The sequence below is a fragment of the Rhinolophus ferrumequinum genome, chromosome 11 (assembly GCF_004115265.2).
Source record: "Rhinolophus ferrumequinum isolate MPI-CBG mRhiFer1 chromosome 11, mRhiFer1_v1.p, whole genome shotgun sequence".
Lineage (NCBI taxonomy): Eukaryota > Metazoa > Chordata > Mammalia > Chiroptera > Rhinolophidae > Rhinolophus > Rhinolophus ferrumequinum.
Window position 1 is genome coordinate 7,106,710 of NC_046294.1, and position 17,920 is coordinate 7,124,629.

At 55.8% G+C, this 17,920-nt stretch overlaps 3 protein-coding genes across 3 annotated transcripts; 1 reads left to right on the forward strand and 2 right to left on the reverse strand.

The window, feature by feature from the left end:
- Positions 1-5,322: 5,322 nt before the first annotated feature.
- On the reverse strand, positions 5,323-8,307 carry PRDX5 (peroxiredoxin 5). The gene is made up of 6 exons (XM_033119742.1): positions 8,022-8,307; positions 6,578-6,712; positions 5,988-6,119; positions 5,877-5,915; positions 5,666-5,727; positions 5,323-5,566 (listed from the first exon to the last, which is right to left on the reverse strand). The coding sequence occupies exons 1-6, from the start codon at positions 8,184-8,186 to the stop codon at positions 5,461-5,463; spliced, it is 639 nt and encodes a 212-aa protein (XP_032975633.1). The 5' UTR covers positions 8,187-8,307; the 3' UTR covers positions 5,323-5,460.
- Positions 8,308-8,762: 455 nt separating this feature from the next.
- TRMT112 (tRNA methyltransferase activator subunit 11-2) lies at positions 8,763-9,764 on the forward strand. Its single transcript, XM_033119741.1, has 4 exons — positions 8,763-8,984; positions 9,079-9,180; positions 9,309-9,398; positions 9,492-9,764. Exons 1-4 carry the CDS (start codon positions 8,907-8,909, stop codon positions 9,597-9,599), a joined length of 378 nt encoding a protein of 125 aa, XP_032975632.1. The 5' UTR covers positions 8,763-8,906; the 3' UTR covers positions 9,600-9,764.
- Positions 9,717-17,689, reverse strand: ESRRA (estrogen related receptor alpha). Its single transcript, XM_033119740.1, has 7 exons — positions 17,466-17,689; positions 15,658-15,994; positions 12,400-12,516; positions 12,110-12,238; positions 11,534-11,701; positions 11,166-11,435; positions 9,717-10,739 (listed from the first exon to the last, which is right to left on the reverse strand). Exons 2-7 carry the CDS (start codon positions 15,980-15,982, stop codon positions 10,480-10,482), a joined length of 1,269 nt encoding a protein of 422 aa, XP_032975631.1. The 5' UTR covers positions 15,983-15,994; positions 17,466-17,689; the 3' UTR covers positions 9,717-10,479.
- Positions 17,690-17,920: the final 231 nt, after the last annotated feature.

Sequence of the window (17,920 nt, forward strand, 5' to 3'; positions counted from 1 at the left end):
CTGGAACTCAAGTAGCCACAACGGACGGTGAAGCAGAAGCCATATGACAGAGCAGCAAGATGGAAGGAACGTGGGTCCCTAGTAATTACGGAGCTGCCAGACTGGCCCGAGATTATCAACCTTCCTATTCCGTATCTGTGAGCGAAGCAGGGAAAAGGACAGCTTTCTCTCTCCCTCCCTTCCATCACTTTTTTACTCTTTCCCAAAACATGTGTTGAGTATTTCCTGTGTTCCCCATCCTGAGCAGGGCAACTTACCTGTGTTAAGTAAAAAGATATGATTGCCAGATCAAGCGGAGAGTTGATATAAATATAAATAACATGGCAGATTGATATGCACGCTCATTACCACCACGAATGTGCGTTCCCACAGTGTTTCCCTAAGTGACATAAACACATACTCACATTTTTCTCTCTCCACTATTACTTCTCAGTGCCTGTGTGGCCAAACCCCAACCTCCACCAGCAGGGTGTGTTCCCTTGGGGCCAGTAGCCTCCACGGCTCCTGATCATGGCACCTGTGTGGCTGTACCCAAGCCTGGTCTAGGCTGGGACCCCTCCGACCCTCTTTTTCTCTCGGAAGCTCAGATTTGATTCTCTACGGCCTGGCAAAGATGCCCCTGGAGGCATCCTCCCAGCTTCTTAGGGTGAGACTTCAGGCACCAGATAACATCTGGCGGGTCCCGGGGGCCTAGAGACAATGGACAATAAGAGAGTCACTAGCCCCCTGATACTGATGAGGAGACTGAGACCAAGGGAGCCACAGCCACAGGAATCCTCAGTGACAGGACTGGGTTTGGACCTCTCTCCACACTCCTAGCTTTTCCCTATGGACATGCAGGCTGCATGGTGGAGAGCAGGGCTTCTTTTTATTTTTCTTTCTATAACCATTTATTGGGCATTTACTGTGTGCTGGGCACTGTGCCAAATGCTCTGTGTCAATCGTCTCGTTTATTCCCCCACATCATCCTCATCTTACAGATGAGGGAAGTGGGGTCGGAAAAACTAAATCGCCTGCCCAAGGTCACCAGCTTCTCAGTAGCAGGTCAAATTCACAGTCTGGGGGTCTCAGCCCAAAGCCCAGTGACCCTGCTCTGCTATGAGGCCTTCAGGCGGGGATAGGAGGCCCCCCTAGAACTTCTGAAGGACTTCAGGGGTTCCTTGAAACCGTTCAAGAACATTAGGTATCCATGTGAGCATATGTGCACACACATGTACAAACATGCATTTTCTAAGGAAGAGGGCATGCTCTTAGTGCTTCAAAGGAACTCTTGGCCCAGAAAAGGCCCAGAACCATGGATGCTGAGTAAAACCCTTGGCCTTCCGGGTAGGGTTGCTGTGGCCTTGGGCAGGTCAGGACAGGCAGGTGTTTTATTTGGGGATGTGTTGGTAGGCTGTTTCAGGGTGCGTGGGTGGGTGGGCTGTTTGGTTGGTTTTAACATTGGCCCTTTGGCCACCAAGCAGCCCATGAAGGTCATGCCCACTGCTCTGCCAGTCACAGCCACAGCCTCCAGAATCCACTGGTCCAGGCCACCAGGGCCTGGCGTCCCTTATTTATAGGCCTGAAACCTGGCCTGTCCGCCAGGAGCTCTGCCACGTTCTTTTGCCATTCGATCTGGGGCCTTCCAGCACCGGAGCAGCTCACAGGGCTCCCCCACACTCACCCCATCAAGCTGAGCCATGTGGACAGCAGCCAGGGCCACCGAGGCCGAAGCCCCACCTCCACCCACCCAACTCTCATGCTGGCTGAAGGGGCCACCCGAGCCCTGGAAGCCCCTCATCCTGGCCTAAAGGCCCAGCCAGCGGCAACAGGACCCTGGAGGGGACACTGCCTCTCAGAGGCCTTGCTGGGCCTCAGCCAGCCAGGTAAGAAGCCAGGAGGAGAGGAAACAGAGGCAGCTGAGTGGCAGTGTAGACACTGGACTTGCTCTGATGGCAAAGATCTGCCCGAGTGGCGTGAGGTCTGCCGCAGTGAAGAGGAAAAAGGGGGCAGGAGTGCAGCCGCCCACTCAGACGCTCTCTCCACCCTGGGCTTTCAGGTGCTCGAGACCACTCACTGGTGTGCACACAGGTGACTGTGGGAAATGCTATGCCTCAGTTTCCTCATTTGTGTGACGGGAGGATTAAGAGACACGGTGTCGGCCGGCCCAGTGGCTCAGGCGGTTAGAGCTCCATGCTCCTAACTCCGAAGGCTGCCGGTTCAATTCCCACATGGGCCAGTGGGCTCTCAACCACAAGGTTGCCGGTTCAATTCCTCAAGTCCTGCAAGGGATGGTGCAACTAAGATTGAACACGGCACCTTGAGCTGAGCTGCCTTCCGGATTGCTCAGTTGGTTGGAGCACGTCCTGTCAACCACAAGGTTGCCGGTTTCGACTCCCGCAAGGGATGGTGGGCTGTGCCCCCTGCAACTAGCAATGGCAACTGGACCTGGAGCTGAGCTGCGCCCTCCACAACTAAGACTGAAAGGACAACAACTTGACTTGGAAAAAAGTCCTGGAAGTACACACTGTTCCCCAATAAAGTCCTGTTCCCCTTCCCCAATAAAATCTATAAAAAAAAAAAAAAAAGAGACACGGTGTCCACAAAAGAGAGAAAAGAGAGGGCCTTTCCACCATCAAGTCGAGGACAGTGCTGTGACCCAAAGGAGTGGTCAGCCCCCTGTCCTGCCCCAGGCCAGGACCCCGAGGGATGGCAGGTTGTGGGAGAGAACTAAAGGTGGGTGGGTGGTCCCCCCTGCTGAGTGCCCCATCCACATGGACACTCGCCCAACACCCAGCCCTTTCACCTCCAGCCAGTGGCCCCCAGACCCCCTACCTCCCAACACCCAACAGGTACCCAGGTATCAGTCCCCACCTGTGGGACGTCACTCAGTCATCAGTTCTTCCCTGCACTGCCCACCTGGAGTCTCACTTCCTCCCACTCGCCCCCACTCCAGCTCTACCTCCACACAGAAGCCCAGGTATGAAGCTAACCCAACACTGCCCTGCAGATATCCTTCCCTGGCCTGAGGTGCCCACAGGAGGAAAGCTGAGCGGCTTACTAGGTCTTAAAAGTCCCCCTCCCTCCCAGCACCCTCTCTCCCTTAGCTGTTCTGTGTGTAGCAGAAACGTGCGGCTGTTCCACCCTCTGTACCTATGGCCACACTGTTCCCTCTGCCGGGGGCACCAATCACACTGCCTCCAAAAGGCCTTTCCTTGACCTTCTCCCTGACCTCACAGTGAGTGTGGCCTGCCCTAGACATCTCTGGGTGCTGAGCCCCCGCAGACAGCCAGGCAGGCCAGGGAGCCTGGTGCTGGCAGGACCACAGCAGGGCAGCACCACAGTGAATAAAGCTCCCCAGAAGCTGGCTGACTGGTTCAAATCCGAACTCCTCTTCAGTGGCTGAATGAGCCAGGCCTTAACCTCTCTGTGCTATAACAGGATGGCACGAGTTCACACCTGAGGAATAGAGTGAAGAACTAAAATGAAGTCACTATAGTTAAGTGGCTAAATTCCTAAAATCAAGTAGGTTGAAGTACCAGGAAACAATTCTATTCTTGTTCTAACTAACCTGGGAAAATGAACTTTCCAGACCTGCCTCTGTGCCTGGATATACACGCATACCTCACTTTATCGCACCTCGCTTCATTGCACTTCATAGGTGTTGCATTTTTTACAAGTTGACGATAAGGCCTTCCACCAGCAAAAAGATTAGGACTCACTTTGTTGCGGTTCTGGTTTGGAACCAAACCCACCATATCTCCCACCATCTCTCCGAGGCATGCCTACACATCAAACCTCCAGATAACCCTCTGATTACCCCCTAAACGACTAAGGAAAGAATGTTCACTATCCCGACCACCTGACATCCATTATCCAGACGCCAGTCACACAGATTACTATCTCAGACAAACGAGAAGTTAAGAATGCAGGATCCATTCTCCTCAAGAATGTACTTTTTACTCTCAGAACCCTCAGCTTTTCTTTCTTCTTCGGAACACTCTGGGTATTGCCTAGTTGTGGTTCCGGTCTATAAACCCTAAGACCCTTGAATAAGTCTTTATCATTTATTTCTAGCCAAAGCCGCCTGATTTCATTTGCGCTCCATTTGACACATCCCACAGGATAGTCAGTGAGGATTTTTACTACACCTGATGCACTTGCCCCCTTAGGCTGTGAGCTCTAAACACAGCAGGGGCCTGATAATCGCTGCTTACTGCCAAGCACATGGCTTCCCAGGGACAAAAGGCAAAGGCCCAAAAGCAGGGCCTGCAGAAAGCAACGTCCCCCAGCCCCTCACGGTACACCAACCACTGCTTAGGGCTTCACCATCTTCTCCTGTCCACAGCTCACCTTGTCTCTTCTTCCAGGGAGTTCTCCTGGACTTAACCAGCACTGCCTCTATTAATGAAGCTCTTTCTGCCAGTCAGATGGTCCCAAGGACCAAAGATCCTTCCTGGGATGTGGGTGCTCTGGGGAGGGGTTCAACAGTCTGAAAAAATGGTGGGGCTGGGGGTTGGCCAGGGGAGAGGGGGGTGGTGTTTAGAGTCAAAGTTCCTACCCTAGGATTTATGGTCTAAGTGAGATCAACCAGTACCCAGAGATCAAATGCAAAAGTTCTGGGTTTGAGCCAAGCTCTTGTCTGCCTAGGGCCTTTCCCGATGTGCTCCCTCTGCATGGACGCTCCTTCCCTTGCTCTTCAGACCACTAGTCCTTTCTCCATTTGTACACTGATGCTTCATAACACTACCTTCAAGAGGCCTTCCTGGGGTGGCATGATGGCTCAGTTGGTTAGAGCAAGAGCCCTGAGCAGGGGGGCTGCCAGTTCGGTTCCCGCCTGGGCCGGTGAGTTGCACCCTCCGCAACTAGACTGAAGACAACAACTTGAGCTGAGCTGCCGTTGAAGCTCCCGGTGGGTGGCTGGATGGCTCAGTTGGTTAGAACAGAGCTCTTAACAACAAGGTTGCTGGTTCAGTTCCCACAAGGGATGATGGGCTGTGCCCCCTGCAACCAACATTGAAAACAGCGACTGGACTTGGAGCTGAGCTGCGCCCTCCACAACTAAGATTGAAGGACAACTTGACTTGGAGCTGATGGGCCCTGGGAAAAACACTGTTTCCCAATAAAATCCCTGTTCCCCTTCCCCAATAAAAATCTTAAACAAACAAAAAAAAAGATGCCTTACCTCATTACCTCCTAAATTAAATCAAGGTCTCCTATATTAATCCCCCTTTCAGCCCCTGCCTGCCCGTTACCCCCACAACCCCACAACCCCCACAGCTATGAGTGTCATTAGGCCTTGGACTTAGCAAATGATCGATTCAAAAATCAAGGAGACAGACGTGAACCAGAAGTGTTTATTGCAGAAATCTGGCCAAGGTTCCAATTGGGTGGCCCAGCTGAGGTTGAGCTTGGGCCCTCTGCCCTTGACTGGGCAGATGAAAATAGGAAAGCGTTTCAGGAGTATGTTGGCCCAGGGCCTCAGAGCTGTGACAGGATGTTGGGGGCCAGGCTGCAGGTGAGGCCTGTGCCATCAGGCTCCACATTCAGGGACTTCACTACACCATCGTCTATCACCATGGAGAATCTGCCAGAAAAAGGGCAGGGACAGTTACAACAACCTGAGGCTGGGAATGGAGATGGGGGGGTGGCAGGGGAACCCCACAGAGAACCCTCTCACTTTTACCTTTTGAGCCGTCTATTCCCAAAGAGGGACACCAACGAGTCATCTAGTAACATATCTGTCTCCTAAGAGGAGAGGCAGAGAAAAGGGTCAGAAACCCCCAGAACAGGCCAAGCTGCCCAGCTCCCTACATTGGCCGTGTCCCTCCAAGTCCCTGTTTCTAAGGCCTGGCACAGGGACTACTTGGTAGGGTGGGGGTTGGGGGTACACTCACCTTCCCAAAGGCCCCTGTGGGGTCAGCCAGGAGCCGAACCTAATGAGAAAGTAAAGGTCACAAGAAAAATCTCCTGCCTGGCCCCTGAGCCAAGCAGGACCCACACCTCACCTTGCCTTCTGCGTTGTGGGCTTTTCCCCACTCTTCAGTCACAAAGACGTCGTTCACACTCAGACATGCCACCACCTGGGCCCCCTTGGCTTTCAGAGCCCCAGCCTGTTCCACAAACCCTGGCAAGTGGGTCTGGAGAGGGGAAACAAAGGTTCAGGAAACGGGAAACTGCCTCTCTGATACCTTTCATCAGACAATGAGACTGTGGAAACCACAGTTCCTTTTTGCCTTGGCCAGTAGGAAGCTCAGATCCACACTTAAGTGTTCTGTGGTCAAGACCATGAACTTGCCATAGGCATAATTATGTCTTATTTACCCGAGTCCCAAGTACCTTCTATAGTGCCTGCCACCCAGCAGGGTTAATAAGAGCTGCTGGATTTCACAGCAGGTCCCTTTCTCCTGTATTCCTGGTACCACTATCTTTTCAGAGCCTTCACTTATTTTCTGAACACTATTGATAGCTTTTTAACTGTCACGTCATCTACATACTATTGTTGCAAGCTGCCTCAGGATGAAGTGGAAGACTTATGAACAATACAAAGAGGTATACAAGATCCCAACTGCGGAGCCCCAGAAGGGCAGGATCTCACCTTGGAACAACCAGGGGTAAAGGCCCCAGGGACTCCAAACAGCACCCCTTTCTTGCCCTTGAACAGCTCTGCCAGGTTCACTTTGTTCCCAGGCTGTCCTTCAAAAACCACCACAGACGGGATGGCATCTCCCACCTAGAGAGAAGGACTCCAAGGTAAGGGTCAGGGAGTGGGGGGCAGGTAGGGAGGGCAAGGGAAGGGCAGCAAATCAGAGCCAGGGGGACAGAGGGCCTGGTAGGAGGACCTGGTAGCAGTGCCTGGTGGAGCCAGGGTTGACACAAGTCAGGAAAATCCTGTCAGAGTTTCCAGAGGCCCCTCCCTGTTACCCTCCCCTCTCCCCTGGCTGCCTGGTTACCCCACATCCTCCAGATTTCAAGGTGGCCCAATTCCTTTTGCGGACCTATTGGTGACAACAGTAAAAGGGAAAGAAGGCCTCCAGGGTGTCGCAAGGAGTTGAGTAAACAAGCTGTGTTACTGGAAAGAAGTGGGATAATTGAGCAGATGGAGGAGGGGCAGGCAGGTATTTTGGAGGAGAGGAGGAGACCGGGAAGGCAGGGAGAGGACCCTGGCCAGGTCTGAGTGTCCCACCGTCGTGAAGAGAAAAAGGGAGGGGGCGGCAGCAGGCGGGGAAGGGATGGTGGTGCAGTTCCCTACATCCAGGGGGTATAGAATGAAAGAAGGAATCTCTTGAAGGGGGAAGCACCGGTCTACCTGGGAGCATGTGAGGACTTCTAGGCAGGAGGGAGACAAAAGGGAAAGGCAGGGGTTGGGGAGAGTCTCTGAGACGCCCAAAGGTTGAGAGTAGAATGAAACAGAGGGAGGAGGGGGTCTCAGAAGAGTGAGGTGGTGGAGAAGGCAATTCTAAGGAGCTTGGGAATGGTTCAAGATGAGGCGTGAAGGACTAAGCAGAAGGGTGGGAATTAGCTGTGGGTGGAGTGGAACGGGAGAGATACAGTGGGGGTTCTATGAGACACTTGTTTCAGAAAATGGGATCAGAGTGATGCCCAATAACCCGACAAAAGCATGCGGGAGAGTATGGCTGGGAGGGGGGTTATGTATTGGGGCAGAAGAGGGACCCTGGGGCAAAGGAGAAGGTGGGGGAAGCCATGGTATTCAATCGCTTGAAAATGGTGGAAACCCGCACAGGATGTCGCAAACGCAAACTAGATGTGGAAGAGAAGCCTGGAGAGCCTCGGGGACCGTCCCAAGAGATGGTGCACGAGGCCCTTAAAATTGGCGAGAACAGTCGGGCAGCTACGGGGTCTTGTTGAGGGGATAAGGGGGACAGGTGGCGGAAGGAGACTCTAGGACGTCAGGGAAAGGTGCGTAAGGCAAGAAAGAGAGAGGCCAGCAGGGTATGGGGCTGGGGGCCACTGCCTTCAGTGGCACAAAGGGCCTTGGAGGGATGGGCGGGGGTAGGGGGTCAGGCCAGGCCCGCGGTCACCTTGATCCGGGCCATAGCTGCAGCAGCGCTTCTGAAACAGCGGACCCTGCCACGTGTCCACTCTAGGCCTCCTTCCAGGTACGCTCTAGCTCCCGCCGCTGCCGCACACTGGACGGCGGCTGCCCGGGCGAGTAGCGAGCCGGTTCGGTGGCCCAGGACGTACATCCCCGTCTATCACACGCCCAGCTCCGTGGCCGCAACTGCCCCGCCCCCACCAAGTGACAACGCCAGGAGGCGGGGCCTGGAGCGCCAAACCGCAGCAGAACCCTGCAAAGGGCGGGGCCTCAGCCAACTGGCCGGGCCGGCCGCCTCCACTACGGCGGGGGGCGCGTCAGGGGCGGAGCTTCCAGGACGTTGGGCTTATTCGCATTTGGGGCTGGGCCACTGGCGCAGTTATAAATGGGCGGAGCTTTCGGCAGCCGCGCAGCTTCTTTGCATGCAAGGATGGGGGATGGGCCTAATTGACAGATTGGGGCAGTGTTTCCGTTCCTTAACCGAAAGCGGGGGCGGGAAACGACGGTATCAGGCGCCTGTGTAAGAGTAAAACATATTTATTTTGCATTCAACGAAAGCCCCTGCATTGCGGCTATCTTACATATGATTTGCATTGTACATGATTTGTAGCGAGTGGAGGTTTGCCTCCGCCAAAATTACTGGGCCTGCGCCCTAGCAACCTCCTGCAGGGATGCTTCCGGTGGCTACCCACGACCCGACCAGGCCTTTACGCTATATCTGGGCTCCGGCGCGCACCAGAAGTTCCAGCAAGTTCGCTGCTTCCGCTCCTCCCAGCCGTCTAATAGGATAGAGAGCGGAGCGGCCCCGGAAGTGACGAATAGGAGTGTCGACGTTCTTCCGGTTCCGGCCTGGCGAGAGCGCTGTGGCGACATGAAGCTGCTTACCCACAACTTGCTGAGCTCGCATGTGCGAGGGGTGGGACCCCGTGGCTTACCCCTGCGCCTCCAGGTACCCGCCCGGGGACGGTGTCGCGCCCCTCTTCTGGAATGGAGAGGGAAACCAGGCTCTGGTTCCTGCCTAACTAAACCCCTCCGCCCCGCAGGCCACCGAGGTCCGCATCAACAATGTGGAGTTCAACCCGGACTTCGTGGCGCGTATGATACCCAAGGTTGAGTGGGAGGTGCTTCTGGAAGCGGCTGATCACGTGAGGACCCTCCCCCTGCCCGTGCACACTCTGGCGTGGGGTGGCGGGTAGGGGTGGTCACACCGCAGCCCCCTGCACCAGGCCAGGGTCTGGGATCCCCAGAGATGATTTAGGCCTCTTGCCTACAGTTGCGTCTGATCGAGGTGCCCAAAGGGCCGATTCAGGGGTATGAGCAAGATGAGACATTCCTGAGGAAAATGCACCACGTGCTGCTGGAGGTGAGAACTGGCCCATCACTTGCTTCCCCTTCCACGCAGCCAGCCACCCCCACAGGCTGCCGGTGCTCAGCTCTGTTCCCCTCTTCCCCAAAGGTGGAAGTGTTGGAGGGCACCCTGCAATGCCCGGAGTCTGGTCGTATGTTCCCCATCAGCCGCGGGATCCCCAACATGCTGCTGAGTTCCGAGGAAACAGAGACTTAATCGAGCCAGACACCAGTTTTTCATTCTGTGACCATGTGTAGCTTTGTTTGTGTATTTCCTGTTAGTTATGTCGCGTGTATCCCCAATTCTTGACCCAGTGACACACCACACACAGTGTTCTTGAGCTCGATATATTTTTTTCTCATTAAAGGTTCAAAACCAAAAGCGGTTTCTTTTTGCAACAAATATACATTAAAATAGAGTCTCTGTACAGCCAAGGGCTCTGGGCCCTGGCTTGCCCCATGTCCCTGCGCCTCTCTGGCCAAACCCAAAAATAAATATAGTGTTATTGCTCTGCAGGGCATAGAGGCAGTGCTCTCCCTACCCCCTGAGGAGGCTGGGTGGGAGCTGATGGGGGGCCCTGGCCACCCCAGGGGTCCAGGGGCTGGAGCCTGCTTGGAGTTATTGCTTCAAGGGGTGGGCAGTAATGCCCAATGCAAATGATGAGAGGAGCGAAGGGGGCAGGGGCCTTTGCTCTCCAAATACCCCTCTGCTCTAGAGAGGGGGTTGGATTAAGCAGCAGCAAAAGCATCACCCACTGGGAGACTGTGGCCTCCACTCCCTTCCCTCCCTGAGATCAGGCTTCTGCCCCCTCCCCACATCCCCTGCAGCCCCCTATGGCTTCCGCAAGGCCCCCTACACTCTGGGGGCATGTTATGGCTTGCAAGGGGCAGCACTATGCCCAGAGCCTGGGCGCACACATTCCCAGCTTCTAACACCCCCGAGGAAGGGGGAGGGGAGGGTGTAGGGCCTGCTCCCAGGGGCTGATGGTATTGCCCTGGCCCTACCAGCAGGCTGTGGCACTGCCCAGACCCCAGCTCTGCCCCCTTGGGGCTGACCCCATGCTGGGCGGGTCCTGCCAGCGCCCCCACCCCTTGCCTCAGTCCATCATGGCCTCGAGCATCTCCAAGAACAGCTTGTGCATGGGCACCTTGCCTTCCAGCTTCACCCCATAGAAATGGGCCAGCACTTTGCCAGCTGTCTGGCGAAGGAGTGGTAGCGTGAGCAGCAGCCTGCCTGCCCGCCGCCGCTCAGCACCCCCTCCAGGGCCTGCCCGGCCAGCTTCATACTCCAGCAGGGCCTCGTGGAGAGCTTCTCGCAGCTGTTCCACCGCTTCAGCATCTTCAATGTGCACAGAGTCTGCAAGGAGAGGGAGAGCGCTGTTGGCATGGGCCATCTCCAGGAAGGGCAGAGCCCCCATCTGCTTGGGTACTGCTGGAAGGGCCTACAGAGGAGCCAGACACGGATTTGCTGATTGGCTGACTGAGGCACCACTCATGGCTCCTACCCCTGAGCCAGGGCCCACCTTTTCTCTTAGCTATGGCTCCCTTTTGTCCTCCCTACCTTCCTTTCCACTAAATCATTCACCTTTCCACGTAAGTATGGTGGCACTAGGGTTCAAAATCCTATGTGCAGTTCCTTAGGCCTGCCTTTGCCTTGCTTTGTGGCTTTCAGCAAGTCACTGTTCCCTATGCCTCAGTTTTCCCTGTCCACAAAGTGGGGCTGTGCCACCATCAAAGTTATGGAGGGCCTAAAGGAGACCTGTCAGTGCCTACCCAGATTCACCTGAATTGGCAAGGGCCAGGGCCTTCAGCAGAACATACTCCTCCCGCTCCAGCCGCAGAGCCTGTAGTCGCCGCACCAACTGCAGCAGGGCGGCCCCAAGTTCCCCCAGGCCAGCTGCTCGCGCCCCCTCTTCATCCAAGACCAGGTCCTCAGCGAAGGCCAGTTCATCCTGCAGCGGCAGTGAGCGCTGGGCCACGCCCAACACCAGTACCTCCATCCATACACTCTGCAGTACTGACATCTGGTCAGACAGCGACAGTGACGAGAAGCCTGGAGGGCAGTGGGGAGCAGACCTGGCTGAGCAGGTGCACCATGGCCAGGCGTGGCCTGGCCCACTGGGGGAAGCCTCACATCACCTGGCCTTTTACCTGGGATACTTTTGGCCCAGCTGATGGTAACCACAATCTCTCGGTCAAAGAGGTCACAGAGGGTAGCCACAGCTGGGAGGTGTCCATCAGGGCCCGCTGGGTCAGGCATGGCGTACAGCTTCTCAGGCTCCACCACCAGCAGATGGGACACCAGTGCATTCACCGGGGCTACAGTGACAGTTGGAAGAGGAACTGGAATTCATCAACCAGCAGGCTCTTCGGGATCAAGCATCTTCCCAGTCAGTCCCCCTGTGGCCTTCCTCAGCAGCCACTGGCCTGCAGGGTCAGACACCTCGGGGAAGGGCTCTCCCTATCTCCCAGGGGAAGCCAGTCTGTTTGTGGACAGGTTCAGAGTGTTAGTAAACCTGTCCCCATCCCCAGTGGTACTACTCAGGGACTGACACAGAAAAAGGTATTTTCAAAAATATTTCTTGGAGGGAATGAATAAGTGAATAAATGAAGGGAAAATTTGGGTTCCAGTGCCCAAGATTACTACCCTAGATGAATGACACCAGATAGGTCTCTTGTGTCCCAGCCCCACCCGACCCTAGAGCTCCAAGGACCCACAGCACTCACCTGTCTTCCGAGGGCCTCCAGCTACTGCCAGGGGTCCAGCAGGGAAGGCGCCTGGGAACGGCAGTGGGTCCACCTCTGGCCGCCGCTTGTACTTCTGTCGCCCACCCCGTACACGGTCCAGACGTACCCCTTGAATTGTAGGACAGGGCTATGTCCATGAAGCTGGAGGCGGCTTGCTCTGCGGAGCCTCCTGCCCAGTCCATTCCACCCGAACTTCTCAGGCCTTGCCCTCTCGGGCCCCCTGCGCCCAACTCGCCCAGCCCTCGCCAAGGCCCCTGCCCAGTGCTCACCCTCCTTGAGCATGCCCACCCGCAGGCACTTGGTGAAGCGACAGGCCTGGCAGGCCTTGCGTCTCCGCTTGGTGATCTCACACTCGTTGGAGGCCGGACAGCTGTACTCGATGCTCCCTGCCAGGAAGAGGCAGGGCTCCAGTGGCGGCCTCCCAGGGCCTGGAGGGGGCCCAGCAGACAGGAGAGCCCTGACTCGCCCCGGGCAAGCACAGGTCTGGGGAGAGCAGGAGTGCCGTGAGTGGGGCAGGGAAGCCCGGGGCAATGAGGGGAATGGCTGCTGCACTGGGGGCCCCTGTCTGGGCAAGAGAAAGGTTGGGACCAGGGGAATCAGGCTGCATCTGTCCCAAGCCTCTTGTCAAGCCATGTCTCCCAGCTCTGCTACCCTCATCTGTTCTCCTCAAGGGCACAATGACCTCTCCATAGCTACACGAGATGGTCAATTCTCATCCTCATCTTAAATGGCCTAAAGGAGCATCTGACATCGTTGGTCGTTGGTCGCATCCTACTGGAAACACTTCTTTTGCTTCTAGGACACACTGCTGGTTTTCTTCCCACCTCACTGGCCACCTTGTAGTTTTGCATTTCCCTGGCTCCTTCCATTGAAGAACCCCCGGCTGTCCTCGGACTTTATTTCCACTGACTCACTCCCATGGTGATCCTACCTAGTCGTGGGCTTTCAAGTTTCTCTCTGCCTAGACCTACCTGAACTCTAGACTCATATCCCACTGCTTCCTTGACATGTTGCATGTCTATAAGGCTTCAAAAACCGAACCTGCCCTATATGGAGCCCGCGATCTAACCTCCAAAACCTGTAACTCCACCTGCCCAGGTGCCCAAGCAGAAATCTAGGATACGCCTTTGATTCTCTCACACCTCAAATCCAACCCATCAGCTGATCCTGGCGGGCTTTACCTCCTAATACGTCCAGAAGCCAACCTCTTCTGCCCCCGGCAACTGCTTCTACCCTTGACCCGTCAGTCACTTCACCTGCTCCCTGGCCTCCCGCCGTCCTTGCCGCCTTCATTTACTCTCCGCACAGCAGCCAGAGGCATTGTACTGAACCTAAGTCAGATCCTGTCCCTCCCCTGCTCAAAACCCTCCACTGAGCTCCCTTCCCAGTAAAAGCCCACGGAAACCCCGCAGCCTGAGGCCTATACCCCTGGTCCTCACCCCCTTTCTGACCTCCCCCCTCTTGCACTCTGCTCTGGCTCCAGGCCCCTGCCTCAGAGCCTGCAGCCCCCTTCCCTTCTTCAGATCTCTGCCTGTTGTCACCTCAGGGACGCCTTCCCTGGTCACTTTGTGAGAATGCCAAATGCCCTCTGTAGACACCTCCAGCCACCAGTCCCTGCTTTATAGTTTCTCATCAGCTCTCAGCACCACCTAATATGCCACATACGTACATATTTATCTTCTATATTATCTGTCTCCCCCCTTTACTATCAGCTTCACAAGGGCTAGGACTGGCCCCAGCGCTAGAAACAGGGCCTGGCACATAGTGGGCTCTCATAATAACCGGATGAATGAATATACGGCAGCCCTCCCAACCGCACAAGGCTCCCGCCAAGACTGAATGACACAACCAGCCAGCATGCCCTTGACGCCTTTCTCCTCATAGCACACTTTCTCCTATACCCTACCCAGACTTCCACACTCAGTTCAAGACGCCTCCTCAAGGAAGCCCCCCAGAGCCCCAGATCCAGCCAGGTTCCTCGCACATATCCTGCTCCTAGCCCTCCAGCATTTACTATACTATAACGGCTATACTATACTACAGCTATTCTATAACAGCTATGCATACTATAACAATTGCGTGCAATTCATCATTTTCTCTATTCCGCCTCTATTAGAATGTCAACTGTTTGAAGGCAGGGCAGTCCTGCCTTAGTCCCAGCTATGTCCCCATGCCTGGAACAGTGGCCAGGGCAACAAAGCACAGGTTTGTGAAGGCTCTGGAAGCTGGCAGGGGCCCATCCTGACACTTGCACCAACCAAATGTGTGACCTTGAGCAAGTGCCATTATCTAAGCCCTCAAACCTTCAGTTTTCCCATCTATGAAACTGGAGTGATAAAAACAGTACTTACAAAGGTGGGTTGTGAGAATTCAAGGGGGTAATTGAGGTTAACACATTTGGCTTGGTTCACAACACCTAAATATTCAATGAGTGATTACTATTTATAGTTAGTACTCAATAAATATTTGTCAACTGAGTCAACAGAGAATGAACGGTTCCAAGGTGCATAGGAGACACCTGGACGTGGACCTGCTGGCTCACTGGGCTTCAGAGCCAGAAGAACACAGAAGTTTTAGACTAGTGAGTCTAGGCCAAGTCAAAACTCGCTGGAATGTCACAATCATTCGTGAGGCACCTGTCCAAAGTTCGGTTATTAGTAATAAGCAGAGACAGCAGTCTGGCGTGTAAGAGTTCAGCTCTGGACCTAAATTGACCCAAGTTCAAATCCTGGTTCTGCCATTTTCTACCTTTGGGACTTGAACAAAGTTTTAAAAACCTTCCTGGGCCTCAGTTATGATAACAAGTGCTGGCACCTTATGGTTGCTATGAGAATAACGGATCATGACCATAAAGGGGCACAGTGCCTGGTAAGTACTCAAGAACTGTTCTCAAAAATTACACGTTATAACCCCAAAGTAACCAAAAGTAACATAAAAATATAAGTAACAGGCACATTCCAAGTAATGCCTATTACATCACCATCTTGTTCACTCATATTTTGATATGCTCTCCTGAGTGAGAAAAATCCCTGAGTACTATTAGCAGGGGTGCCTACGAGTCTTTTTAAAGTTAGATACTGAACTAGGATGCAGCTTCTCTGTTAGCCAAACAAACCTGCCTTGTGCTGGTGTTGCTTTGGGGAAATCAACATAAAGGGGGTCATGTTCTATGCTGGTGAGAGGCCAGCAGCTGCCAGAAGCAAGAGCAAAGCTTAGGAGGAGGCAGAGGCTGTCTCAAATTTTTCAGAGCCACTGTGGAAAGTGCTGGGCCTATTGTACCCAGAAACCTAGAAGGCATCCCGAGTCCCCTCTCACATCCCATATCCAAACCATCAACACATGCCGGTGGCTTTATTTAACTTTTAGGGAAAGAGCATTCCTGGGAGATAAGAGGGCCTAGGAACAGCAGGCTGCCAACCCCCAGTGGTACTACGGCAGTCTGGGGGTCTAGTGCCACCCAGCATTGCACCAATTGGGTAGCTCTAGGCCCAGAAGGCAAAGGGCACAGGGGTGGGTTGGGGGCTCACCCTGGATGGTCCTCTTGAAGAAGGCTTTGCAGGCCTCACAGGATGCCACACCATAGTGGTAGCCGGAGGCCACATCCCCACAGACCAGACAGAGGCGTTTGGGCAGGGAGCTGAGCACCAGCTTCCCACCACCCTGCTCACCAGGCCCAGCCCCCTCCCCATCTTCCTCTTCCTTGTGGCCTGGGAGGTGGCGAGTGGGAGCTGGGCCAGGGGCCAGGGCCACAGGGGGCTCGGTCTCAGTCTCCGAGGAACCCTTTGGGCTGTCGGGGCTGGCTGGCTCTGCCTTGATGTAGAGAGGCTCAATGCCCACCACCTGGCTGGACATGGCGCTGGTCACCTGTGGGGAGAGACCTGTCAGGTCACAGGGAGGTGCTGGGATGGGGGCTGAAGAGACACCTTGCCACCTTGGTTGTCCAACCCCAGACTTGGGGCCAGGCTTCCAGGCTCAGCCAGGGGGAGGAAGTGGGGGGCAGAGTCCAAGGAAGGGCTGCCCATGAAGAGAGTGCCCCCAGCTGTTGCTATGGGAACAGAGTCTCCAGAGCCCCCAGGGCCAGTAACTGACAGCAAGTCTGCCACTTGGGAACCTGCAGGAAGCTTGGAAACACCCTACTCCCACCCAGGCCAGGGAGCAGGGTAACCTTGGCCCCAGGCGACCTTCAACCCCATCTGGAATACCCAGCCAGAAGCAGGATATCTCTCAATTTTCTCCAGATATTGGGGACCTCAGTGATCTCCCCATCACCTGGGTATCCTCCATTCAAGAGTGTAAACAGAGGCACACAAACCCAAGGGCAGTTGATGTATTCACACCCTCATACATTCCCACTCACCTGGATTCTCAGGTGTCCTCCTCACATGTTCACACATGCTCACTCTCACACTTGGCCTTTCCCAAGCCCAGTTCTCACCCTTGCTCAGATTTGTCTTCCCACAATCCTCCCCAAGTGCATACCCATAAACAAAGTCACACTCAAGACTCATAATCACACTCACTCACAAATACACACTCTCACTATGCTCCCACACTCACAGGCAGTGACCCTTGTGGAAACACATTCAGAGCTTTCACACCTGACACAATGCCCCCTCCTGTCCCAGCAAGCCCAACCCCAGGCACACCGACAGGCGTGGCTCCACCTCCATGCACACCCCCTCACCCCACCCACCAGCACATTCACTCTTACACTCCCGCTGCCGCTGAGTCCTCTACCTCCGGGGCGCCCCGCCCCCACAACCTGCGTACACCTACGGGAAGTTGCCTAAAGTTGCCGCGCCTTCCCTCCCCCTCCGCCCGCGGGGGACCTCTATCAGGTTATCAGGAAGTAAAAGGGGAGTGCCAAGAAGGAGGAAGTTCTCCCCTGCCGGTGAGATGACCTTTGACCCAGAGAGGAGGGTGGCCCAAGGCCCCTTCGAGCGCCCCCACGTGGTCTTCAACGCCCCTTCCCCGACAGGGACCCTCCCCATGTTCCACCCCGGCCCGCCCCTGGGACTTCAGCATGCTCCAGGTGCTGGACTGAACCTTGCCCTAGGACTGGATCCGAGGCCCAAGCTCGACCCTGGCCGGGACTTGCAGCCCAAGTCAGAGCCGGCCCCTGCCCCAGACCGGCGCACCAGAACCTGGACGCCGGATCCTCCCCAGACCCTGACCTCGTCCGGCTCTCAACCAGGTCCCGACCGTGACCCTGTCGGGTCCCGGAGCCGGACCCCGCCTGGAGCCCGCCCCCGCCTGCCTCCCTGCCGCGCTCGCACATGGCCCCCGCGCCCCGCCCGCCCACTCCCCCAAGCGGCGCTCCCCTCCGCCCCCAGACCTGGGGCTTCGACTGGGCGGGCGGGCAGGCATGGGGGCCGAGCGGCCCGGAGCGCCGGGGTGAGCCAGGGGCCGCTGGCAGCCCCTCCTCCGCCGCCTCCTCGGGCCGTGCCGCCCTGCCGCGCCGCGTCCCCTCACTCCGCGGCGCCGCTGGCGGCTTGTAGGACACAAAAGGACATCGCGGCCGCTTCCTACTCGGCTTCCTCCAGCTGACAGCGGGGGCGGGGCCGGCGGTGCGCATGCAAAGCAGGGGGCGGGGCTTGACGCCCTATGCTAATCAGACACTTGGGGCTGGCAGCGCCTGCGTGACGGGACGAGTAGGGGCGGAGCCGGCGGAGCCAGCGGGCGCGCTTTCAGGAAGGTCCAGCCCCGCCGCTGCGAACCACAGCGGCGCACTTGCGTCTGCGGCCGCCGAGGGGGCGTGATCAGAGGAGACGCGGAAAGGCTCCGGGAGGG

Coding starts and splice junctions, on each gene's coding strand:
- ESRRA (XM_033119740.1), bottom strand. CDS start 15,982: ATGTCCAGCCAGGTGGTGGGCATTGAGCCTCTCTACATCAAGGCAGAG. Junction 11,436..11,533: donor CTGGGCCAAAAGTATCCCAG/GTAAAAGGCCAG, acceptor ACTGCCCTCCAG/GCTTCTCGTCACTGTCGCTG. Junction 10,740..11,165: donor CCTGGCCCTTGCCAATTCAG/GTGAATCTGGGT, acceptor CTCTCCTTGCAG/ACTCTGTGCACATTGAAGAT.
- TRMT112 (XM_033119741.1), top strand. CDS start 8,907: ATGAAGCTGCTTACCCACAACTTGCTGAGCTCGCATGTGCGAGGGGTG. Junction 8,985..9,078: donor GCTTACCCCTGCGCCTCCAG/GTACCCGCCCGG, acceptor TCCGCCCCGCAG/GCCACCGAGGTCCGCATCAA. Junction 9,399..9,491: donor TGCACCACGTGCTGCTGGAG/GTGAGAACTGGC, acceptor TCTTCCCCAAAG/GTGGAAGTGTTGGAGGGCAC.
- PRDX5 (XM_033119742.1), bottom strand. CDS start 8,186: ATGTACGTCCTGGGCCACCGAACCGGCTCGCTACTCGCCCGGGCAGCC. Junction 6,713..8,021: donor CAGCTATGGCCCGGATCAAG/GTGACCGCGGGC, acceptor CCTTCTCTCTAG/GTGGGAGATGCCATCCCGTC. Junction 5,728..5,876: donor CCACAGGGGCCTTTGGGAAG/GTGAGTGTACCC, acceptor CTCTCCTCTTAG/GAGACAGATATGTTACTAGA.